This window comes from Heterocephalus glaber, unplaced genomic scaffold (genome assembly GCF_053883595.1).
Source record: "Heterocephalus glaber isolate CG9 unplaced genomic scaffold, H.glaber_assembly_v1.0 deba00000470, whole genome shotgun sequence".
Taxonomy (NCBI): domain Eukaryota; kingdom Metazoa; phylum Chordata; class Mammalia; order Rodentia; family Bathyergidae; genus Heterocephalus; species Heterocephalus glaber.
Window position 1 is genome coordinate 1,379,936 of NW_028258145.1, and position 27,368 is coordinate 1,407,303.

Below are 27,368 nucleotides of genomic sequence, written 5' to 3' on the forward strand. Positions count from 1 at the left end.
ATCAATAAAAATCTACACATAGGCATATAATTATTAAGATTCTAGAAACCAAACCAAAGAACAAAATTCTTCAAGAAGTTATAGAAAAGAAACAAATCACATACAAAGGAAAGCCCATCAGAATCACAGCAGCCCTGTCAATGCAAACTCTCAAGGCAAGAAGAGCTTGGAGTAACGTATTTCAAGCCCTAAAGGAAAACAAACTCCAACCCAGATTGATGTTCCCTGCAAAACTATCTTTCAAAATTGATGGTGAAATAAGATACTTTAATGACAAAGAGCACCTTAGAAATTCATGAATACCAAGCCAACACTTCAAAACATTTTAGACAAAATCCTAGGAAAAGACAATGAGGATCACAACCCCAGGAAACACAGCAGAATGAATCCACCGGACAAAACAAGATAGGAAAAGCAAAGTGGGAGAATTAAACAAAAAGAAAAAGTCATGACAATGATAAATCAATACGTATCAGTTATAACCATCAATGTTAATGGTCTCAATTCACCAATCAAAAGAAATAGACTGGCAGAATGGGTCAAGAAGCAAGCTCCAACAATATGCTGCATATAAGAAACACACTTAATTCAAAAAGAAAGTCATAGTCTGAAAGTTAAAGGGTGGAAAACAATACTCCATGCCACCGGAACCCCCCAAAAAAGCAGGAGTAGCTATCCTCTTTGCAGACCAAGTGGATTTCAAACCAACACTGATTAAGACACAAAGAAGGACACTATATCCTTGTAAAGGGAACAATCCAATAGGAAGAGATGACAATCATAAATATCTATGCACCAAACACTAGTGCACACAACTATAAAAAACAAATACTAATGAACATGAAAAATCATATATGCACTAATGAAACAATAGTGGGGGACCTCAATACCCCACTGTGACAAATAGATGAACTAGATAAAAAATAAGTAATGAAATACTAGAACTCAATCAAACTCTTGAACAAATGAACTTAACAGGTGTTTACAGAGTGTTTCATCCCACAAAATCAGAATACACATTCTTTTCAGCTCCACATGGGTCATTCTCCAAAATAGACCACATACTCACTCATAGAACATATTTAGGTAAGTGCAAAGGAATTGAAGTTATCCCCTGTATATTATCAGACCATAGTGTGATGAAATTGGAGATCAATAGCAAAAGAAACCGCAAAAACATCATAAACACATGGAAATAGAACAACACACTTCTGAATAACCAATGGGTCACAGAGGAAATTAAAGAAGAAATCAGACAGTTCCTTCAATTAAATGACAATGACAATACAACATATCGGAATCCATGGGACCCAATGAAAGCAGTCTTATGAGGGAAATTCATAGCAGTGAATACACATATTAGGAAAGCAGAGCGAGCCTGATTAAACAACCTGATGCTGAACCTGAAGCTTCTAGAAAAAGGAGAACAAACCCAAAACTCATACAAGGGAGGAAGTTATAAAGATCAGAGCAGAAATCAATTCAATGGAGACTACTAGAATGATACAAAAAAAATCAGTGAAGCCAAGAGTTGGTACTTCGAAAGACTCAACAAAATTGACAAACCCTTAGCCAACCTTATCAAAAAAAAGGAAAGAAAAGGCCCAAATCCATTCAATTAGGAATGAAAAGTGTGATATTACAACAGACCCCCAGAAATCCACAGGATCATCAATACCTACTTTAAGAACCTATATGCCAATAAGATGGAAAACACAGAAGAAATGGACAGATTCCTAGGTTCACATGAATTACCAAAGTTGAATGAAGAAGTCCTAAAAATTCTAAACAACCCAATATCAATCAATGAAATTGAAAACTTAATTAAAAACTTACCAACGAAGAAGAGCCCGGGTCCTGATGGCTTCACCACTGAATTCTACAAGACATTTAGAGAGGAACTACTGCCACTACTGTTTAAACTCTTCAATGAAATTGAAACGGAAGCAATGCTCCCAAATTTATTCCTGGAAACAAGCATCACCTTGATCCCCAAAGCAGAGAAAGACCCACCCGAAAAAGAGAACTATAGGTCAATCTCACTAATGAACTTGGATGCAAAAATCCTTAATAAGATAATGGCAAATAGAATGCAGAAGATCATCAGGAAGATCATACACCCTGACCAAGTGAGATTCATCCCAGGCATGCAGGGATGGTTCAATATACACAAATCAATCAATGTGATGCACTATATCAATAGAGCCAAGGACAAAAACCATATGATCATCTCATTAGATACAGCAAAAGCATTTGACAAAATCCAAAGTGCATTTATGATAAAAACCCTACAAAACATCTGAATAGACGGTCTCTACCTCAATCTGAAAAAAGCCATCTATGAAAAACCAACAGCCAATATCATACTAAATGGTCAAAAACTGAAATCCTTCACACTAAAATCAGGAACAAGACAAGGATGTCCACTATCACCACTCTTGTTCAATATAATTTTGGAAACATTAGTCACAGCAATTAGACAAGAGAAAGAAATAAAAGGAATAAAGATAGGAAATGAAGTCAAACTGTCATTATTTGCAGATGACATGATACTCTATATAGAAGACCCCAAGAACTCCACCAAAAGTCTTCTAGACTTAATAACCAAATTCAGTCAAGTAGCTGGATACAAGGCCAACACACAAAAATCAATAGCTTTCCTCTACACAAAGAACAAACTCACTGAGACAGAAATAGGCCAAACAATTCCTTTCACAATACCATCCAAAAAATTAAAATACCTAGGAATCAACCTAACAAAAGAAATCAAGATCTCTTCTCTGAAAATGATAGCACTTTAAAAAAAGATATTGAAGATGATATCAGAAAATGGAAAGACATCCCTTGCTCCTGGGTAGGAAGGATCAACATAGTGAAAATAGCCATACTTCCAAAACTGCTATATAGATTCAATGCAATCTCAATTGAAATCCCAGCAGCATATTTCACGGACCTTGAGAAAACAATCCAAAAATTCATTTGGAACAAGAAGAGACCCAGAAGAGCAAAAGCAATTCTAGGCAATAAAGACAAGTTGGGGGTTTCACAATTCCCAACTTGAAACTATATTACAAAGCTACTGTGATAAAAAAAAACAGCACTGTACTGGTAAAGAAACAGACCTGAGGACCAGTGGAACAGATTAGAAGATGCAGAAACAACTCCACACACTCAGCCATCTCATCTTTGATAAAGGAGCCAAACACCCTCACTGGAGGAAAGATAGCCTCTTTAATAAATGGTGCTGGAAAACTGGCTTTCCACATGCCAGAGACTGCACCTAGACCCATATCTCTCACCATGCACTAAACTAAAATCAAAATGAATTAAAGATCTAAATATTAAAAACAGAAATGCTGAACCGGGTGGAACAGAGATTAGGTAGAACTCTTAAAGACATTGGGATAGGAAAAGACTTTATGAACAAAACCTCAGTTGCCCTTGAACTAGCACAAACAATCAACAAGTGGGATCTCTTCTTACTAAAAAGCTTCTGCTCAGCAAGAGAAACTACCAGCTGTGTGAAGAGACAACCTACAATTGGGAAAAAATTTTCACCAGATGTCCCTCAGACAAAGGTCTACTATCTCGAATCTATAAAGAACTTTAAAAAATCAGACCTTCCAAATTTAAAGACCTGATCCAAAAATGGACATCTGAAATGAACAGACATTTTTCAGACAAAGTAGTAGAAATAGCAAATAAACATATGAAAAAATGTTCAACATCAATGGTCATTTGAGAGATGCAAATGAAAACAACACTGAGATTCCACCTCACCCCAGAAAGAATGGCTGCTATCATGAAATCAACCAATAACAAATGCTGGTGGGGCTGTGGGGAAAGAAGAACCCTGATCCACTGCTGGTGGGAGTGTAGACTGGTGCAAGCACTGTGGAAATCACTATGGAGATACCTCAAAGAACTAGGACTGGAAGTCCCATTTGACCCAGCTATTCCCCTGCTGGGTATCTTCCCCAAAGAATTAAAAGAATCATACCACAGTGATATATGGGCACTCATGTTCATAGCAACACAGTTTGTAATAGCTAAAACTTGGAAACAACCCAAATGCCCCTCAACTGGAGACTGGATAAAGAAAATGTGGTTTTTAAAAATAAAATGGAGTACTACTCAGCCATCAAAAATGAGAAATTAAAGACATTTATTGCTAAATGGATGCACATTAAGGTGATACTCTTAAGTGAAATAAATAGGACATACATGTGTAAATATCAAATAGTTTCTCTAAGTGTGAGAAACAGAAAATGTAAATAAGGACTAAAAGGCATAATAGATAATGTGAAACAGGAAGAAAAGGGGCAAAGGGGAAGGGGAAGTGGGAGGGGTAGGGGAAAGGAAACAAGGGAATGGAATTAATATGAGAAAATGAAAAAGAAGGAAACGAAGTTGTAAATAGGGAGGGATGGAGAGGTTGAAGGGAGGGCAGGGGGAAAAAATAAGAACCAAGAGAGTATGTAAAGGTGCATATCTCCAATGATTAATGTCATTATATTGTACATCTAAAATGTACCAATAAAATGATATACAAAAAAAAAAACCAACCAAGGATAAGTGTTAAGTGTGAAAACTGATTAACACAGAACCCAGAGCATGAAGAAACAAAGTTACCATCTACCCACCCTGCAAAATCTAAAATATAAAAATAAGACAAATCTTGACTCAGGGACAAGAGGCTTGAATTTGGAAGGCCCCAGTTAGAACTCCTGCCTCCACCCTATACTAGATCTGGAGAAATAACATTTAAGCCCTATTCTTCCATCCATGGGGAAACCATAAGAATAGTAATCCCACTCCTAGGACTATGGGAGGACTACAGGTCCCAACATCTCTCCAGGACCCTAGTACTTGACGTAGCTGGGACTTGAAGAATATCAAGGAGTCAAAAATGAAAACTTTTTTTTTGCAAAATAAGAATTGATTCCTCTAATTTTAAAGCAAGCTTTTTTCAATGTTGAAAAATTGTATATAATCATAGGGTGATTTTTATTGAGCTGTCTTTATAAATACCTATGGTCCAGTAAGTTATTATCTCTCAGCAGACTGCAATTGTGTGTTACTGTCAGAGAGGGTCAGCAAAGGATGAGAAGAAACTGAGGTTTAATCCAGAGCCCTTGAATGGTGAGATTCTTCTTGAGGGATCTCAACACTTCCAGAGAAAGGGGTCTCTGATCAATGAAAGAGAAAGAGAAAGAATGGGTCAGAAACCATTTGGTGCCCTAGAAAAATGAGGATAAAGCTGAGCAGAGAGTGTGGTTGATAAGGTTGTCATGACAACTGGTGCTCTCAGGGCCCCTCCTAGTAGAAGTCCTACTGGGGTCCACATCAATCCTTGGGCCCCAGACAGATCCTTCTTGGGAAGTTTGCCAGCCTGAGAACCTCTCTGAATCTTGGCTGTGCCAGAACACCTTCCACCTGTCACTCAGTTAGTTGGCATTGAACCCTCACCCTGCACACATACGCAGTCCAAGCAGCTGCACCCATGACTTTCACAGTCCAAATCCTCCACCAGCACCACTAATTATACGTGATCTGGGCAACCACCCAGGACTTTTCTTGGCTCTGTTTTTTCTCCAGAAGTTGAGTGGAAGCCAAACAGCCTCTATCATAGTAGATCTGAGTCAGGCTAACTGTTACACTTGTCTATTCTGCAAGCTACATATCCAGGGAATTTCCACAAAAAGCTGAGGTTTAAACAAATGCCATCTATTTTATTCCAAGGGATAGTATACTCACAGCATCCAGGACAAAGAGGTGACCTCAAGCAATCACCTTGCCTTGCACTAATCAATCTTCCCACACAGAGCCCATGATACTGGTATGTGTGGGGTGGTCTGGGTAAGCTTTGATTCATCTTCAGGACTGGCCAGGGGCCCACTGTGCTCTTCAAGTTCTTCAGGATCTTCTCTGGCCACCAGCAGGTACCACTGAGTGCTCTTGGCTACCTACATGCAGAGTGCCTCTCCCCTCTGCAGTGCATTGGGACACCCCAGGGCCACATGTGTCAACAAGCATGAGCAGGCACCCAGGGGAGGCTGACCAGACTCCTGCCCGAGTGGAGGAAGGGCCTGAACTTCAGCACACAGGCTCTGTGACATCTTCTTGGGATTCCCAGAGATTCATTTTGTTTATTTCAGGCCTTGGCTCTGTTCCAAGGGTTAGATGATGCCAGATAAATGAGGTGGTGATGAATCTCCCTGAGGAATTAGTCTTGAAACACATCTACTGAATAAGCAGGGGGCTTTGACTCACACCACTTTTTTTTAGTTTATAAGCATTTGTGATTGTTTTAGTATTTTCTTATGCAACCAGGAAATGTAATCACTCAGGCATTGTCCAGCTGAATTATATCTCTAAACAGCAAACAGCAGCTCCATGACTAACATGAAAGAAAGGGTCAAGGCCTATTTGCTGATAACCTTATCATCATGCTGAATCACAGATCTCTTCTGAGACTTCCTCCTACTCCAATTTTGTATAGATATTTCTTTACTCTGCTTCAGCCAGCTTTGCTGTTCTGCATGTGATTCCAGAACACCCACACCCAGAGGAGAAATGGATCAGAGAAGGACAACAATGAGAAAACTCTCCACCGAAGGGAGTGGGGACAACAAATCTTGCTGCAAAGACTGACCCCCAGGACACAGTGATCCCAGGAGTGGTGACTTCTGGTTTGAGATTATGGTATGTTAGTCAGCTTTTCCATTGCTGGGATAAAATCTGTCATACACAACTTAAAGGAGAAAAGGTTTATGTTGTCTCATGATTCCAAAAGATTCATTCAGTCCATGGTTGGCTTTCTCCAAGGCAGAAACATCATGGCAGAAAGGGAAGGTGGAGGAAAGCCGCTCCTCCCATTGCAGCCAGGAAGCAAAAAGCAAGGAAAAGTGAGCCAGAGAGAAAGGGGTTAGGGACAAGAATATAATTTCCAGGCCATGTCCCCAGTGACCCACTTCCTCCATTCAGGCACTATGTTTTAACAGCACATTCAGCTATGTATTCAGCAATGGATTAACATATTGATGAGGTTAGTGCTCCCATGATCCAATAAACTTTCAAAAACCCCACCTCTGAACACATGAATCTTTTGGGGACATTCTTGATTCAAACCCTAACACACGGGGACCAACATAGGGGGTATAAAAGATGACAATAAGCATCCAGGTACCTAAAGTACTGATGGCAAAGCATTTAGAGCTTTCAGTGATAACAAACAGACAGCTGAGGCGTGCATGCCATAGGTTCACCACCACTGACCCAGGGGATAGGAGATCTGCAGAAGGTCTTTGTGAAGATGTGGCTGTGCAGGGCCAGAGCAGGTACTGGGGCTTGAGCCACAGCTCTATTGTAGTGAAGAGGGGAGTAGAATCCATGTGCCATGTCCAGGCTCCAGGCCTGTTGTTTTAGACCCTGAGGATTTGAAGACAGCATTTGCTGAGATTGTGACTTGCCTCTTAGTCCAAAGCAGAACCCCAGAGAACTCCAAATAGGCAGCCGCCATACATGTCTAATGAGCCATGGTGGAAGAAGGGAAGAAGGGAAGAGAGGAGAAATTGAATCCTTCAGTGTAACCTGTTATTATGTCCATCAAAAGGGAAAGGAAAGAGAATCAGGTATAGTCATCCCTCAGTGTCCATGGGGAACTGGTTCCAGGACCTTCTGTGGGCATCAAAATCCTTGGATGCTCAAGTTCTTCATAAAAAGTGGCATAATATTTGCACATAACCTCCGCATATCCTCCTGCATACTTTAAATTATCTCCAGGTTATTTATCATACCTAATACAATGTAAATGCTATATAAATAGTAGTTATATTATACTTTTAGGGAATGATGGCAAAAAAGACATCTGTACATATTCAGTACAGACAAAATTTTTTCTCAATACAGCATTTTCAGTCTATAGTTGGTTGAATCCATGGATGTGGAATCCTTGTATACAGAGGACTGACTATACTTATTGAGGGCCTGACATGGACAAGTTTTATGAGATATGGAAACTGAGGCTACCTATGGCAAGGCCCAAGGTCAGAGCCCTGACCATGAGATTATATTTACAGCAAACTCAGTGGCACCCTTCCCAAGACAAGGAACCTCTTCCACCTCTCCACAAACGCAGAAATGCAGATCCAAAGCTGTTTTTCCTACTCCTCTCTCAAATTTCAAGAAATTCAATCTAGGTTTGCTTGAATATGGAGAAAAGAGGTAATGTGTAAGTAAAGCTAACTAGCAACAACTTAAGAACTTGCTTGATCCTGTCAATCCTTAAAGAAAGAAGGTGGGAAATAAAGAGAAGTAGCCAAGGCCAGAATCACATGATTAATCAGAGACAGCAGAGTTAGGCTCTAGTGGCCAGCTGAGAGCTATGAAGGCAGCATTCCCATGAGGACAGATGAAGGGTTTTCATCACGTCCAAACAAGGCCAGATTGATTCTCCACTCACAAACTGAGATTAAGAGCCTAAATCCAGAACATATGTAAGCACAAAGCACTGGCCACTTGAATATTACATAGCTGCATGCCAAGAGTAGGCCTGGCTTTGCCAACCCCTATTCCAGCCCCTCTCTGACTTACCAAAGAGGTTTGGGGTAATTTAAAGCTTACCTCACTTCCCTGGCCTGTACAATGAGGATGGGGGGGGGGGCACCAGGGAATAGAGGAAGGGTCTTGGGAAAAGAAGAGTCTGGTCTGGTTGGTGGACCGCCACCCTTATGGGAGGTCCAATTTCACTAATACTGCCCACTGAGACCAGCTACAGAAACCTGGAAACAGGCTAGGCAGGTGACAGACCTGCCCAGGTTCACAAAATTGCAAATTCACAAATTAGATTCAAACTGTGCTTGTCCCATTAGGGAGAATAATGCTGTGTTTTGGAGTAGAAGGGTAGAATTATCAGACCTCACTTTGAATACAGTACAGTGATTAGGCTTCAAAGGGCTCAAAGTTTGGCTCTGCAACCTTTTAGTGTTTAACCTGAGGCAAGTTATTTAATCTCTCTGACCTCCACTGCCTTCCTGCTTTCCTGCATCTTTTAGATTAATTTGCTATAATTCCACTTTAATCACATATTAGACTATAACTTTTTATAGTGTTGTTTTAGTGGTAGCCTTAGGGTTTATAGTACAAGTGGAGCATCCCTAATCCAAAAATTGGAAATACAAAATGTACCAAAAGCTCAAAAAGTTTCAGGCTTCAAAGCACTTCAGCATTTCATCAGTGAAGTCTATGGTCATATGCCCAAATCCAGTGAACTTTAAAATCTAAAACACTTCTGGTGAAATCCCAAGCATTTCAGATAAGGAAAACTCAACTGGGATAAATCTTTAACTTATCCCAGTATATTTTCCAGTGATACTACATGACTTCAAGGGCAGTGTGAGGACCTAATAATGGTATATTTTCTTTTCTTTCCTCTTGGCCTTTGTGCTAATGCCATACACTTTACTTCTACATATGTTGTAAGCATCACACTACATGGTTATTATTTTTGTTCAAACGGTTTTAAAAGAGATTTATATACTCAGGAAAATCTTATATATTTACCCATAAAGTTACTATTTTGATGATTTTCATTGCTTTGTATAAATCCTTATTTATATACAGCATCATTTTCCCTCTGCCTGAAAATTTTCCTTTAATATTTCCTGTAAGTAGTAAAATCTTGTTGGTGAGGAGTCCTTTCAACTTTTGCAAGACTGGAAGTGTCTTTATTTTACTTTTGGTTTTGAAACATAATTTTGTTATATAGAGAATTTTAGATTAATTTTTCCCCTTTCATTACTTTAAAGACGGTGTTCCATTGTGTTACCCTTACACACACCTTTTGAACAATACACACGGATCTTTCACTCTCTTTTTCATGGGGAATAAAAGGAGAGCAAATTGAAATCTTTATATAGATCAGGATACATGTAAATTCCATATAGGAAGAAGAAATAGTTTGCAGCAATGTAAATTTACTTAACAATTTTCTTTAAATTCAAGGATCATATGAGGCTTCCACTGATCTACTAGGAATCAGTGGTAAAGGTTTCTTACTAAAGTTGTATTATATGAAGACAATGAAATCACTTCAAGATAAACTTGCTTATGATTTATGTGTTCCACGGTCTTCTAACTGGCCTTGTCCCCAGTGAGAAATCTGCTGTCATCCTTGTATTTGTTATTATATGAAACATATCTTTTTTAATGTTTTTCAGCCTAGCTGATGAGGAAAGGCACTATTACCAGTCCTCTGTAAGTCCTGGATGATATTCCTTCTGATTCTTCAGGTGACTCTCCTTTCTTTGCCTTGACTCTTTCCTCACACATGCAAGCTCTGTACTTAGTTGCATATTCAAGGCAGATCTGTTGCAGATTTGAGTTCTCCCTCTGTCCAGTACTCTTCCCTGTGAACTCTACATGTTTTGGTCACTTTGGACTCTCAGCTGCATATCTTCAACTCAGGGAGTTTATTGGGCTCTGTCTTGGTTTCCCCTCTTGAGAGGCAGAGCCTGGAAACTCAAGACAGTAAACTAGGGCGCTTGTAGGGCTTATATGGTTTATTCCCTCTCTCTCAAAGATTACTGTCCTTCCTTGACTACTGTCCAGTTTCTTGCAAACTACTTAGTGCATGCATATTGACTTCTTTAGGGTTGTTTAGGTCAGGCAGGTATATTTGCAGCCTGTTACTCCAATTTGGTCAGAAGTCCCCAGTCCTCATGTGACTGAAATCTCAGCAGCTCCCAATTCAATGCACAGTGCACAGTGCCTCCTCACATTACTTGGCCCTCAAGACAGGACATACTCATAGCACACTCTTCCACACATAGAGCAAATTTAAAAATACTTCACAATGATTCCTAATCAGCAGTCATTAAGGCTACAATATCCTTATATGAACATGAATTATGACAGGTCCAACCAGAATGGTGTACTTAATCATCAGATTTGGAGAAGAAATTCTTTCTTGTATGAAACCGCATTTACCCTAGGCTTTATATCCAAAAAGTGACTGACTATGCTGCAATGGTAGAGATAGAAAAATTACAGCCTGGAAGCAAAACAATGAAAAGATTAAAATATTATTTAATTCTAAAGTTTCACTTCTATTTGTGTTCTTCATTTACCTACTTCACTGCTAAGAATGATTTTTAAGTAACAAAATATAACCCTTCAAACATTCAGCCTATCACCCAAAGAAAGCAAGAACTTTCAAAACTCCTGTAAAAAGAGCCAACCTAAGACTCTGTCATGGTTTCCTGACACAGGTTGATGTTATTAAAATCAGCCACTGAGTGTTATGGAAACATCAATTTGTGGAGCAGAAGAATCTCAGAATCCAAAGATTTCCATGGAGAAGCTCCAGAGCAACAGTACTGGGATCACAAACTCTCACCTAGACCAAACTAGGAGGGCTGTTGTGTTGTTCATCCCTCCCAAGATCCAAGATAAACCAAGTAGGTAGAAAGAAATACTCATTTTTTTCAATGCTTATGAGGCAAAGGCCCTATTCTTTTCCATTTTCAATTAAAAATCCTAAGATTCTGGCCTCAGCAGAAGCCACCCCAAGGGCTGGGCTGGAAAATGTATTCCCCTGACACTCCATCTTCTTTCTGTCACCTCAGACACACTCTGCTGACCTTCTACTCGCTACTGTATATATATATATAGCAAGACCCTTTCCCTTTGATCAGTGCATCTGGGCTGTGTTCTGCAAACAGCTGGCTGTGACATACCAACAGGTCCTGAAATCAGTTTAAGGTACTACGATTAGATTTTCTTAAAGTGACATAAAATACAAAGAAAAAAATTAGAGCACATCACAATAGGGTAGTATTTTTTTCATGAAATTTCTTTTTTTCAATTTCATGTGGTATGTATGTTTGTAAATACTGGGTTGTAATGAAAAATATGCCTTTTACTTTGGGTTATGATCAAAAGAATTTTAAAACCACTGGCCCAGAAACTATTAAGCATTTTGTGTTTAACTGTTGGTAGGAGTGGAAATTAATATAACCTTTGCTTATAATGACAATGTCACTTAAATACTTGATTCCAAGAAAACATTCAAAGTACACAAAAATCTAACAAACAAAACAAATAAAAAGTTAGGTAGTTGAATGCTTTCTATAGCATCACTTATAAAAATGAAAAAAATTGTATATAACTTGACCAAATGGTTCAATGAATTATGGTACACCTACATGATAAATGGTACCAATCATTAAAATTTACTGCACAGGAGTGATCTGAAGGATTATTCATATCAACTCTTAGATGCAAATGAGAGATTAAAAATTTTAAAACTCACAATGCAGAGAAAGAATACGGTGCAAAAAACTCAGACATCTCTGAGAAGTATAACTTTGGCATATATTTGCTTTGTTCTTGTACTTTTCTGTATTTTCAAAATACATTTCTACAATGCATTTCTTTTGTATTGGTAAAAATAATACAATAAATGTGATTTAAAATCTGCTTTACTCAGAAGAGAAGCAGCTTTCCCCAAGTGATGCTCATGTTAGACAAAAGCAACCAACATTAAAGTTAACAATTGAGACAATTAGGATTTCACAATGCTGAATGGTTACAGTGGAGAGGCAAACATAAGGTGGTAGATATGCTCAGATCTTGGTAAACTGCACGATGACTTCCCATCCTCTCATCTTCTAACATCTCCAGCTCCTAAACTAGACACATGACATCAAAATTTGTTCCCAGGAAATAAGCTGTCAAAATGGGCACCCTTGCTCTTAATATGAGTGACCTGTAGGCAAAGCCAGGGTTCTTTCTTTCCAAAAAGTAACAATAAAGTCATATGCTTAAAATACAGTGTCTGGGGAAAAAAAAATAGGAAAGCAAGAAAAGGCCAAAGTGGACAAGTTTTGAGGAGTAATCCCAAGTTCTAAGGATAATAAGGGAAATGGACACATAAAGCATTCATTCACTCACTCCATCATTCAATCCCTGTCTTTTAGAGCATCTTCCTATCACCCCATCAGCTGCTCATCATTTGGTCCTCGGCTGCTTCCTGCATAGACCACACTATCACCAGCCTTAGTCTGTTGTGATAAGGATTAGTCCCTGCCCTCACAGTCCAGCCTCAGTTTGCTCATTTGTAAAACAGATCAGCAAGCATCACTGACACTGTCAAGTGCACACCACATCCCAACCCCACATGAAGGCTTTGTCTCTGTGAACACAGTCAGTGGCACTGTGGTCCTGGGGCTTGTGAGCAGACCCAAATGCTAATCACAGACTGCTGCGTAGACAGGGTGCTTCCCTTTTTCCAGGTCTAATTCATTCCTCTTGTCAGTGTTTTCCTCCTCAGCAACCCCACTTGGACTCAGCCCCTGCCTACCCTGTGTCCCTCAAATGCCACATCCCTCTCTTCATTCTGTGAGCAGGTGTCCCCTGCCTGTGATACTGTGATATAATAAAGTCATGTGGTCTTCATCCATGGTCCTGGCACTGAGCTCCTAACATAATACAGTGAGTGCGAATTTGTTCTCTGTCCCCAGCTCTTGATTCAGAATTCCTAAAACGCTTGTCATTTCCTGCATGGTAGGGGTGGGTGGGGCACATTCTGTTCTAGTATTTGGTCTTTGGCCCTGGTTCCTGACCCAGAGTTCTTAAATCCTTTGAAATTTCCTGGGTGTTAGGCGATCTTTTGTCCTAATCAGGTAACCCATAATGAGCTCCTGGACAGTTTCAGGATGGGGCCCGCTCACCTCACTGATCAAGCCAGAAGAAGAAGCTTGGAACACTCATCTTTTCCTCCCATCTTTTAGGAAGGAGAGAGGGACTGAATATTGAATTAATGGCCAATCATGCCCATGTGACAAATAACCACTAAAATATGTGATCAGAGAGTTTGGTGAGTATCCTCACCTGCCAGGAGGGTGATGCAACCCAATTCCATGGGGACATAAACTCCTGTGCTCCAAACGCTTCTAGACCACAGCCCGTGTCTCTTCATCTGGCTGCTCATGTGTGTCCTTTGTCATGTCCTTTATAATAACAGGTGAATGTGTTTCCCTGAGTGCTATGAGCTGCTATGTCAAATTATTGAACCATTTTCTATTGTTGTTATAAAATACCTGCAGCTGGATATTTTAAAGGGGAAAGAGGTTTATTTAGGTCACAGTTTCAGAGGTTGAATGTCAAAAATAAGGTGACCCTATATTTGGCCTCTGGTAAGGGCCCTCTGGCTATGCCACAACATGGCGAAATCTAGCAGAAACATAGTCAACACCAGTGAACAGTGCATGGGTAAAAGGGGTCATGTACCAAAAGAAAAGCAAGAGAGGGAGTCCAGAAAACCTAAGTTGCTTTATAACAACTCGCTCTTGAGGTAGATTATCCAGTCCTGCAAGAATCATCTTGCCTCAGGAGAGCTAACCCTTTCTACCAAGAGAAACAATCTATTCAGGAAAGTGCCCGAACACCTCTTGATGGTCCCATCACCTTAATAGTGTCACACTGGGGAATCAACCCTCAACACTAGTTTTGGTGAGGTCAAGCCATAGAAGAGAGGATGAGTCCAGGAGGAAGACTGTACAACTAGACTATCACACTTGACTCTGATCAGACCCTTGCCTCAGGCTGAGGCATCCGTCAGGGTGACACAATCTGAATTGGTTCGGTGCTCTAGCAGTGTCCTGATTCTCCCCGTGAGGGCTGCTCCTGTCTGAGGGGTCACTTCAAGTCTTGTAAGACTGCATAACTCTGTAATCATAAAACTCCCCTAGCCCCACCTGTGATTGAATGTGAGTAAATAGATAAAGATGCTTCTTAGTTCCGGGACACTAGATAAGATCCCTATCAGTCATAATTATCCAACCCTTTCTCCGGACACCACTATCTATAGACCAATCTACAAAGCATCTGCTGACTAACAGTACATGTCAGGCTAATTAACATACAAATGTAAGACCACTAAACCTTTGTTCCTTCTTCTGTAAATTTCGCCTGTTAACTCCCCTGCAAGCCCCTATAAAAAGAGCCTCAGACTCTGGACTAGGCCTCTCTAAGCTACTTTGCTTTGGGAGTGCCATCTGGCCAGACTAAGGTCTGTTTCACTTTCCAACTTGTCCGGTGTGTTCCTTCCCGGGTGTTCTTCGCTGCAGTCAGCTCCTTGGAGCATTTGGTAAGGCCTTTGGTCTTACATTCTGGAGGCACCGCTGGGATCCCTGGGTGTGCTTCACTATAGTTAGCTCCCCGGAGCGTTTGGTAAGGACAGCGGTCTTATAGTCTCACCTCCCACCTGCTAACCTAACCTTGCTCTAACCCAAAATCCCTGGGCTCTGGTCCCAGCTCCTGCAGCCTATTTTGAAGGCACAGTCAGCTTCTGGAGCTGCAGGTACTAGGGCCACCTGAAATGTCAGATCACTAAGGAAGGTCACAACAAGCCATTGCCTTGGATATCTTGAGAACTTGGGCTCCTGGCCCAGCTGCATCTCAGGGCTGGTGGTTATTTTATTCTCCTCTCTCTTCCTTCCCTATGTGAACTCCCATACAGTGTCCTGCAATAAACATGTCTACCACCACCACCATATTACGGACACATCTTTACTTAGCACCTTAGGAGAATGGTCATGCTGGCTTTTGGATAAGCCAACACCAATGTGAACATAGGAGAAAACTTTGCCTCTGACAGTAACTCAGTCCCTTGCCTTTCCACAGGTCCCTAACTCTGATGGAGAGAGCAGGATGTGGAGCTCAGAACTCTTCCTTCTTTTATTTTCTACAGCCACCCTTGACTTGCTCTTGACCTGTTCTCTACTGAGGCTAAAACTCTTCCTCCTTCTTTTTAGATCTAGAGCTAATGTTTTCAGATGATATTTAACCAAATTCAATATCAAATTCAGACCAAAGGCCACACAGGTTCTCCCTCCTTCCATCCTCCTCTGGGAGGTGTCATCTGGGGGCTGCAGGGGCTGGTGCATCTGGCCCACATTTGGATGAAGTGCTGCATCCCTAGGGGTCACTAGTGTGGGGTTACCTTCTGACCTGAACCCCAGTTGCTGCCACAACAAATGCCTGAAGTCTTGCCTGGCCCCTGAGTCACAGGTCCACCACCCCACATCCACATATCCTGCCCACAGAGACCCCGAGTGGAGAGACTCCCTGAATCCTCCAGATCCTCTGTTCTCACAGTTGTGTGAGAATGGGACACAGATCCCAGCTGTTCTCAGAGCTCCCTCAACTTCCCCAAAGATTTGTATTGGCTCTCTCACACTATGTACCCCTTTCTACGCTGCCTGGTCTGAGGTCTGGGGCCAGGAACACACCAGGCAGTTTCTAAATGCTCTGCCTTCTGCCTCCTTTCCAGGATGAGAAACTCTTAGGGTCATTTCCCATGTGCTTCCCAAGGGATTAAAACCCTGGAACAGAACTTGAATCATCTGAATCCTCAGTGGCCTTTTCCCTTACTGTCAACCACTACCAAGTTTAGTGACATTCACTGTGGGACAGCCACAAGCCCAGTCCTTGGTGCAGGCATTTTAACAATGGCCCATGTCAGTCCTCAGCATCCTATGAGGGAGGCATGCGTGGACCAGGAGGCTAAAAGGTGAACGACCAGAGTCAGGAGTAGCTTTGCTCTGCCCACCACCTGGTGCTCTCCTACGGATGTTGAATCACGGGCACCCTTTGGGTCTGGGCCCCTTGGGGGCTCTCAGGGCCTACTCAGCTGTGGGGCTTACCATGCCTCCAGAGCACTCCCGGCAGTTGTGCAGGCAGCTGATGTTCTCCCGTGTGCTATAAGCCTTCAGCCCCACCACCAGGGCCTGAAGCAAGTAGCTATTGACAAGCTCTTTGCCCTGGAAGATCTGCTGGTCCAGGAGGGGCCCAGCATACCTGCAAGACAAGCAGAGATGTGTAATGGGTGCAGTGATGTGCCAGCCCATATGGGAAGGAGCATACTAAGGGGCAGTGGCTTGCTGGGATCCTAGGAAGACCCCAATTACCTCCAAGGCTTCATAGTCTCCTCAAAGTTGTCATCCTGAGCCACAGACAGTTCCACAACCACAACTTTCCACCATCCCATCCTCCTCTTGGAAAACCTCTCCTTCCCTTCCTGCCCATGTTTACTTTTTTGCCAGTCCCTCCATAGGCCTGATTGCTCAAGTTGTAATCTGTTTTGGCACCATGTTCTCTTCCACTTTCGGTCTACAAGTATAAGATTGTATTCCAAATATTTTCTTCTTCTCTATGCACACACACAAAGTTTCACATTTTCTGTCACGTATCTGTCATTTTTTAAATTTTCATTTGCATCAGAAATTGTGAAATGGACTATATACTGGGCAGAAAGAGGTCCCCACAGATGTCCACATCTATTCCTTGGAACCTGTGAGGGTGCTACCTCGCACAGCAGAGGGATTGGCAGATGGGATTAAATTGAGAGCCTTCATGGGTGTGATGGTGGATTACATAGGTGGGCCCAGCATAATCAGGAGGGTTCTTATAACTGGGAAGAAGGCAGGCAGTGAAGAAGCAATCAAAGTGATGGGCATGAGAGAGCAAATGGACACTGGTGGCTGTGAAGATGAAAGGAGGAGATGAGTCAAGGAATGAGATGGCCTTGCAGAGCTCAAAGATGCAAGGACATGAATTCTCCCTAGGGCCTTCAAAGGGATGGCAACCTTGTTTACACCCTGATCCGAAAACAATGAGATACATTTTAGATGCCTGACTTCCAGAACTGTAGGGTAACAAATTTAGGACACCAAATTTGTGACAATTACAATAGTCCTAACTTCATAAGTTTTAGATTGTACACCATTCTTAGTAGCATGATGTCTCATACTGTCTCATTCCATTCCATCTGGAAAATGAATACTCCCTTTATCCACATAGCCACACTGTGTACACTGGGCACTTTTTTTTTTTTTTTTTGGTACCAGTGATCGAACTTGGGTCTTTAGCAGCAGGCGGCAAAACCACTGAGCTAAATCCCCGGCATTGGGCACTTGTTAATCATTTAGTAGGTTTCTCAGTTACCACATAAATTGTCACAGTATCACAGTACTTGTGTTCAAGTGCCTCTACATCAGAGTCTAACACTGTATTTAGTCCCTAACTATTCATCCCACCTCATCACAGGAAGAAGGGTGAGGACAGTGCAAGGAGATATTTTGAAAGACAGATTAAAGTCATATAACATTTTTTATAGTATAGTGCTATAATTGTTCTATTTTATTATTAATTACTATGGTTAATCTTACTATGCCTAATTTATAAATTAACCTTTATCATAGGTAAGTACAGGAAAAAAAACATAGTATATAAGCCATGATACCATCTGTGGCTCCAGGCATACATGGGGGTCTTGAAATGTATCCCCACAGACAAAGAGGGACTACTTAGGAACAGCAGCAGTACAAAACCAACACAGATTGTGAACAGTTTCTTTCTTCAAAATGGTGTCACTGTTGTCCATTTTTTAACCCCTTAGGGTACAACTACTATGCAGTGTGTACGGGCGTTCATTTCCCTCCATATGTCCTCCCCCCTTCAGTTCTGATTTTCTTTGCAATAGTCCAAAATGATGTCACTGGAGGGTTCTGCTTTCCCTCTCACTCCCTTCTTTTGAAAGCTTCCGATTAGTCTTGTTTTAGAGTCTCTTTCAATGAGTAATTGTTTTTAAGTAATTCCAAGAGCAAAATTTTTACTGAACTATTTCTATGTTCAGTCAAACTGTAGGACACAGAGGGAGCCCAGGACTAGGTATTAAAGTCAAGGATGCTCAACTTCCAAGGACTTAAAACTCATTGAAAGGATCCAGAGGAGCGCATGGGATCCTAGTCTTCACAACAGAAGCCCTAGAGGTCGAAGATTGAAAAGAGAGAAGATGTTCAGAGGTGTTGATTCACTGATTGCTCTTCATTGGCTGAGATGATTATTTTTTTCCTATATAATATTAATATGGTGAATTATATAGATAGAATTAAGATGATCAAACATTTCTGAGGTTAAATCCCATTTGGCTGTTGTATATAATCTTTAGTATTTTTTTAATCCATGTGATTTGTTAATATTTTGTTCACAAGAGATACTAGTCTTTGTTGGTTTTTGGTATCTGGTAGTATTCCTAAAATGAGCAGGTAAGTTTTCCTTTTGCCTTTATTTTCTGAAAAACTTTGCATAAAATTGATAGTCTTTTCTTAAATATTTAATGGATTTTACCAATAATATTAGATAGGGATGTCCATGTTTTCTATTTCTTTTGATTCACTTTTAGAACTATACCTTGTTCAAAATTGTTTCTATTTTCAAAATGGAAAAAAAGATGATTCTAGGTTAATTACTCTTTGGATGACACTAGCTCTCAGCTGTGCCCTTTTAGGAGGGTATATCCAGCAGCCCCACCTATGCAAGGGACATCTGTCTCCGTTCTTGGAACAGAACAGAACTGTAAATGGGCATCTGGATCATTAAAGTAGGTCCTTACATAGAAACTTTGGCAGTCCTAGTATTTAAACTGTTTTGAGGATCAAAGTTTTGGTTGTCCTTGAAATGCTTTGTCATAGTTTTTATGTTTACTATACTGCCAAATAAATGTATATCTCCTGAAGTTGAGATGCAACAACTAAGTAAAGCAATTATGTATGTTTATGTGAATGGGTGCACAGGCTGATACATCTTGTAAATAATTCTTCTGAAATCAAGTATTTAAAGCAGTTTTAAATATACATTATGTAAAAAGGTAATTTTTAAGAGCAATTTTTAAATTCATGTGTATACATTCAGAGGAGTTTTTTTTCTTAAATTCTTTTATTGGTACATTTTAGGTATACAACACAATTACATTTCTCATTGGGAACTTGTACCTTTACATGATGCATCTTGGTTCTTATTTTTTCTCCATTCCTAGCCCTCCCTTCACCCCCTCCACCCTTCCCTATTTACAAAGACTTTATTTCCAGTTTTTCCATTTCTCAGCATTTTTCCTTTCCCTTCTTTCCTTTCCCCTGCCCCTCCCACTACCCCTACCCCTTTGGACCTTTTCTTCCTATTTTGCATTATCAATTATTCATTCAAATCATCGGTACATTTTAGGTATACAATATAATGACATTCATCATAGGAAATTTGCACCTTTACATAATCATTCTTGGTTCTTATTTTTCACCCTTGCCCAGTCCTCCCTTCAACCCCTCCATTCCTCCCTATTTACAAAGACTTTGTTCCTATTTTTCCATTTTCTCATATTAATCCCATTCCTTTCATTCCTTTCCCCTACCCCTCCCACTTCCCTCCCCTTTGCCCCTTTTCTTCCTATTTCACATTACCTATTATACATTTAGTCCTTATTTACACTTTCAGTTTCTCACACCAGAGAAACTATTCAGTATTTATACATGTGTGTCCTATTTACTTCATTTAAGAGTATGGCCTCAATGTGCATCCACTTAGCTATAAATGTCTCTAATTTATCATTTTTATGGCTGAATAGTACTCCATTTTATTAAAAAACCCACATTTCCTTTATCCAGTCTCGGGTTGATGGGCATTTGGGCTGCTTCCAAGTTTTAACTATCACAAACTGTGCTGCTATGAACATGGGCATGCATATATCACTGTGGTATGATTCTTTTAATTCTTTGGGGAAGATCCCTAGCAGTGGAATAGCGGGGTCAAATGGGACTTCCAGTCCTAGTTCTTTGAGGTATCTCCATATTGATTTCCACAGTGCTTGCACCACTCTGCACTCCCACCAGCAGTGGAGCAGGGTTCCTCTTTCCCCACAGCCCCACCAGCATTTGTTATTGGTTGATTTCATGATAGCAGCCATTCTTTCTGGAGTGAGGTGGAATCTCAGCATTGTTTGCATTTGCATCTCTCGAATGACCAGTGATGCTGAACATTTTTTAATGTATTTATTTGCTATTTCTACTTCTCTGTCTGAGAAATGTCTGTTCATTTCGGATGTCCATTTTTGGATTGGGTCTTTAAATTTGGGAGGTCTGATCTTTTTAAGTTCTTTATAGATTTGAGATAGTAGACCTTTGTCTGAGGAAGAGCAGGTGAAGATTTTTTTCCCACATTGTGGGTTGTCTCTTCACACTGCTGGTGGTTTCTCTTGCTGCGCAGAAGCTTTTCAATAAGATGAAATCCCAGTTGTTGATTCTTTCTGCTAGTTCCTGTGCTACTGAGGTTTTGTTCATAAAATTTTTTCCTATGCCAATATCTTCAAGAGTTCTACCTAACTTATCTTCCAGCAAGTTTAGTGTTTCTCTCTTAATATTTAGATCTTTAATCCACTTAGATCTCAGTTTAGGACATGGTGATAGATATGGGTCTAGTTTTAATCTCTGACAGGTTGAAATCCAGTTTTTCCAACACCATTTATTAAATAGGCTATCTTTCTTCCAATGAGGGTGGTTGGGTCCTTCGTCAAAGATGAGGTGGCTGAGTATGTCTGAAGTTGTTTTTGCATCTTCTAATCTATTCCACTGATCCTCAAGTATGTTTCTTTGCCAGTACCATGCTGTTTTTATCACAGTAGCTTTGTAGTATAGCTTCAAGTTGGGTATTGTGATACCCCCAGCAATGTCTCTGTTGCCCAGAATTGCTTTTGCTACTCTGGGTCTCTTCTGGTTCCAAATGAATTTTTGGATTGTTTTCTCTAGCTCTGTGAAGTATATTGTTGGAATTTCAATTGGCATTGCATTAAATCTATATAGCAGTTTTGGAAGTATGGCCATTTTCACTATACTGATTCTTCCTACCCAGAAACAAGGGATGTCTTTCCACTTTGTTATATCCTCCTCGATCTCCTTTTTCAGAATGCTGTAGTTTTCAGTGTAGAGGTCTTTTGCTTCCTTTGTTAGGTTGATTCCTAGATATTTCATTTTTTTGGATGCTATTATAAAAGGGATTGTTTCCTGAATTTCTCTCTCAGTGAGTCTGCTATTTGTGTATAAGAAGGCTATTGTTTTTTGAGTGTTGACCTTATACTCAGCTACTCTACTGAATCTGTCAATTAGGTCTAGAAGCCTTTTGGTAGAGTTTTTTGGGTCTTCTATGTAAAGTATCATATAATCAGCAAATAATGACAGTTTAACTTCTTCCTTTACTATCTTTATTCCTTTTATTTCTTTCTCTTTCCTAATTGCTGTGGCCAATGTTTCCAGAACAATATTGAACAGGAGAGGTGACAGTGGGCATCCTTGTCTTGTTCCTGATTTTAGTGTGAAACTTTTCAGGTTTTGACCATTTAGTATGATGTTGGCTGTTGGTTTTTCATAGATAGGCTTAATCAGGTTGAGATAAAGACCTTCTATTCCAATTTTCTGTAGCGTTTTTATCATGAATGGTTGCTGAATTTTGTCAAATGCCTTTTCTGCATCTATTGAGATGATCATATGGTTTTTGTCCTTGACTCTGTTAATATAGTGTATTACATTTATTGATTTACATATGTTGAACCATCCTTGCATCCCTGGGATAAATCTGACTTGGTCAGGGTGTATGATCTTCTTGATGATCCTCTGTATTCTGTTTGCCAGTATCTTGTTGAGGATTTTTGCATCTATGTTCATTAGGGAGATTGGCCTGTAGTTCTCTTTTTAGGTTGGGTCTTTCCCTGGTTTTGGAATCAAAGTAACCCTTGCTTCCAGGAATGAATTTGGAAGCCTTGCTTCCCTTTTAATTTCCTTGATGAGTTTAAAGAGTAATGGCATTAGTTCTTCTTTAAATATCTCGTAGAATTCAGCAGTGAAGCCATCAGGACCTGGGCTTTTCTTTGTTGGTAAATTTTTTATTACATTTTCAATTTCACTCATTGTAATTGGGGTGTTTAGAATTTCTATATCTTCTTCATTTAACTTTGGCAATTCATATGTATCTAGGAACCTGTCCATTTCTTCTGTGTTTTCCATTTTATTAGAGTACAGGTTCTCGAAGTAGGTATTGATGATCCTCTGGATTTCTGCTGGTTCTGTTGTGACTTCCCCTTTTTCATTCTTAATTGCATGGATTTGCGTCTTTTCTTTCCTTTTTTGATAAGATTGGCTAAAGGTTTATTGATTTTATTTATTCTTTCAAGAAACCAACTCTTTGATTCATTAATTTTTTGTATCATTCTCTTAGTCTCCATTGCATTGATTTCTGCTCGGATCTTTATAATTTCCTCTTGTGTGGGCTTTTGGTTTGTTATTCTCTCCTTTTTCTAGGAGTTTGAGGTTCTGCATTGGATTATTTGTCTGAGTTCTCTCTGTTTTCCTAATATGAGCATTCACTGCTATGAATTTCCTGCATAGAACTGCTTTCATTGTGTCCCATAGATTCCTAAATGTTGTACTGGCATCATCATTTACTTGTAGAAACTGTCTAATTTCTTCTTTAATTTCCTCTGTGACCCATTGGTTGTTCAGGAGGGTGTTATTCAATTTCCAGGTGTTTGTGGGAGTTTTGCAGTTTCTCATGTTACTGATCTCCAATTTTATTGCACTGTGGTCTGATAATATACAGGGGGTAATTTCAATTCTTTTACATTGACTTAGACATGTCCTGTGAGCTAACATGTGGTCTGTTTTGGAGAATGACCCATGTCTAGCTGAAAAGAATGTGTATTCTAATTTTGTGGGGTGGAACACTCTGTAAATATCTATTAAGTTCATTTGTTCAATGGCTTGGTTCAGTTCTAGAATCTCATGGTTTATTTTTTGTCTAGATGATCTGTCTATTTGTGATAGTGGGGTATTGAGGTCCCCCACTAGAACTGTATTAGTTCTTATTTGGTTTTTCATGTCCATTAATATTTGTTTTGTATAGCTGGGGGCATTTGGATTTGGTGCATATATATTTATGATTGTCATCTCTTCCTCTTGGATTGTTCCCTTCACAAGAATGTAATCACCATCTTTGTCTCCCTTAATTAGTTTTGGTTTGAAATCTACTTTGTCTGCAAATAAGATTGCTACCCCTGCTCTTTTCTGGGTTCCTGTCAGGTGGAGAGCCATTTTCCATCCTTTTACTTTCAGTCTATGAATTTCTTTTTGAGTTAGCTGTGTTTCTTGTATACAGCATATTGCTAGATTTTGCTTCTTAATCCATTCTGTCAGCCTACTTGTTTTGATTGGTGAATTGAGGCCATTAACATTGATAGTTATAATTGAGAGATATTAACTCATCCTTGTCATGATGTTTTACTATTGTTGGCTCTTATTTCTTTTTCCCCCTTTCCCTTTAGTTTCTTACCTTGTGTGGTGGCTTCCCTCTGTTGAGCCTCATGGAGTTGTGACCTTCGTTGCCTTTTTCTAGGATATTGCTCAGAATTGTTTGGAGTGCTGGTTTGGTGTTCATGAAATTTCTCAGATGTTCTTTGTCATGGAAGTATCTAATTTCCCCATCAATTTTGAAAGATAATTTTGCAGGATACAACAGTCTAGGTTGGCGGTTATTTTCTTTTAGGGCTTGAAATACTTCATTCCAGGCTCTCCTTGATTTGAGGGTTTGTGTTGAGAAGTCTGCAGTGATTCTGATGGGCTTTATTTATAGGTGATTTGCTTCTTTTCTCTAACTGCCTGTAGGATTTTGTTCTTCTGTTGGGTTTCTGGGATCTTGACTATTATATGTCTAAGTGTAGATTTTTTTTGATCATGGCTGGGTAAAGTTCTATATGCCTCACTTATCTGTATGTCCAATTCTCCTCCTCTGTCTGGGAAGTTTTCTACTCTTACTTCTGTGAACAGGTTTTTTATGTCAGTTGTGCTTTCTCCTGTTTTTTCATGGACTCCTATCAGTCTTATGTTATTCTTCTTTTCATCATCTGGTAGCTGTTGAATTGATTTCTCATGGTCCCTTACAATTTTCAAGAAATCTCTTTCTTCATGGTCCTTCACCACAATCCTGTCTTCTATATCTGATATTCTATCTTCAAATTCTCTTAATCTGTTCTGCATGCTTTCAGTGGAGGTTTTAATCTCCTGAATATCTGTTTGAATCTGTTTCGTGGATTCCATTTCTTTCTTATGTTGAGTGATCATGGTTTCCATTTCTTTCTTATGCTGGGCATTCCTGGCTTCCAGCATGTTTCTGAGGTCATCTATTTTTTTTGATTATTTTCCTTTAAAACTTTTTGTCTTTATGTTTTAAGTGGGTTTCTCATAGAAAGCATCTAATTGAATCTTCAGTTTTAAATTGCACTTGACAATCTCCAAGTAAAATAGGACTATTTATTTATATATAGTATAATTATCAATGGGATTGAGCTTAAAACAGTTATCTTGCAGTTTTTTCTATTTATTCTATACATTCTTTTTTCCCTTTTTTTCTCTGCTTCTGGCTTCCTTTGATTAATTGAATAATTTGTTAGTTTTTTAACTATGTCACTATTTTTAGTAAGCTTTCTAGTGTTTAAGTATGTGTCTTTGACTGCCAAATGTTCTTCAAATACTGTTATACCACCTCACAGATAATATAGGAGCTTTGTAACAATACAATATACTTCCACTCCACTCTCCTGCCCATCTGCTCCTGTTGAGATTTTATATATGAAGACATATAGAGAGATAGATACATAGCATATATCATATGGATGTATCTTCTATATCTGTCGACCTATATAGAAGATGTATTTAGATTTCATTGCTATTTTCTTTTTAAAAATGTTTTCCTTTGTTCCAACATTACTGAGGAATGATTCACTTACAACAGACTGCATTTACTCACCATGCACCATTTATCTGACAGCTGTATATACCCAAGAGAACATTACCACAATTGAGCTACAAAACACTTCCAATATCCTCCCCAAATTGCCTCCTGTCCCTTGTAGACCATTCCTTCCTCTAATCCCTTCCCAAGGTAACCCTTGACCTATTCTTTGTCACTGTAGATTAGTTGTATTTCATGTAAATGGTATTTTACTGTATGTGTTCATCTTGGTTATTTCAGTGAGTACACTGCATTCAGACTTATCCATAAGGGCCAGAGATTTAGCTCAGTGGTGTTGGCGCCTGCCTGGCAAGCACAAGGTCCTGAGTTTGATCCCCTGTACCAAAGAAAGAAAGAAAGAAAGAAAGAAAGAAAGAAAGAAAGAAAAGACATCCATATTATCACATAGAGTAATAGCTGTTTCTTTTCCTTGCTAATTAGAATTCCATTTTATGCAAAGCATACATCATATTCCACTGATGTATGCACTTGTTGATGAACATTTTGATTGTTTCCAGTTTGATTCTATTACAAATAAAATGACTGGAAATTCATACAAATCTTAAAGGAAACACATCTTCATTTCTCTTCAGTAAACACATATGTAGAAGTGAAATGGTTGGGTCATGTGGTAGCTATATTTTTCACTTTTAAGAAATTGTCACCCCTTCTTACCTTTCTACCAGGAGTATATGAGAATTCTAGTTGTTCTCCATCCCATTCAACTGTTGATTTTTTTCTGTTTTTTAGTGTTAGTCATCTAGGGGGCATGTAATTGTAGCTCCCTGTGGTTTGAATTTGCATTTCCCTGATGACTAATGATCGTGAGCGTCTTTTTATGTGTCTATTGACTGACCATTCATAAAACTTCTTTTGTTATTCTTCTATTCAAATCTTTCAGCTACTTTCTATCAGCTTCCTTATTGCATTTTTAAATGAATATTTTATTTACATGTTCTGGATACCAACCCATTCTCTCCCACTTAGTACCTCACCTTTTTATTTCTTTAATGTCAAAAGTTAATTTGGGCTCAAAGTATCTATCTTCTTCCATCTCTGGAGATTTTCCTTATATCTGAATATCCTGTTATTTGTTTTCTCAAAGAAACTTACACATGCAAAAGATAGTACATTGAGCTGTGCTACAGCAAAAAGCAAAGGCTAACACTATCCAACCAGATAACTAAAATCATTAAGTTGTGGCAAATTGACAATATGTGGGAGCCATCATTTGTTTATCAGCAAGCATCTGGATGAAAAGAAACTGTTGCACTGAGCAACTACTATAAGCAAAGGGCTAATGCATTTTTCTTTTAGCTTAGTCCTTACAACAGGCCTATGAAATAGAAAATCATACCCTGTTTACACTGGGGCTCAACTGAGGTTACATACTTAAGTCAAGATCCCATACATGTTAGGGAAGAGTTAGGACACAAACCCAGGCCCCTGTAGTCCTAAATAATATGCTGCTTTTTTTATATAAATAATGTGCCTTTTAGTACCCCAAGCAAGTTTTGCATTTTAATTTATGCAGTAGTATCACTACCTGTGCCCTGGGCTGTGACTACAATATGATGGCTCTCAGAGAAAACCAGTTAAGGTCATTTTAGAAAATAATTACATGATTCCCCACTGACCTCTCCAATCTCCTCTCTCTCTCTCTCTCTCTCTCTCTCTCTCACACACACACACACACA

At 39.5% G+C, this 27,368-nt stretch overlaps 1 protein-coding gene across 1 annotated transcript in view; it reads right to left on the reverse strand.

The window, feature by feature from the left end:
* Acoxl (acyl-CoA oxidase like) overlaps positions 1-27,368 on the reverse strand; it is a 352,250-nt gene that overhangs the window by 163,992 nt on the left and 160,890 nt on the right. The window contains 1 exon segment of the mRNA XM_087201767.1: positions 16,710-16,863. Coding sequence (XP_087057893.1) covers positions 16,710-16,863 — 154 coding nt within the window.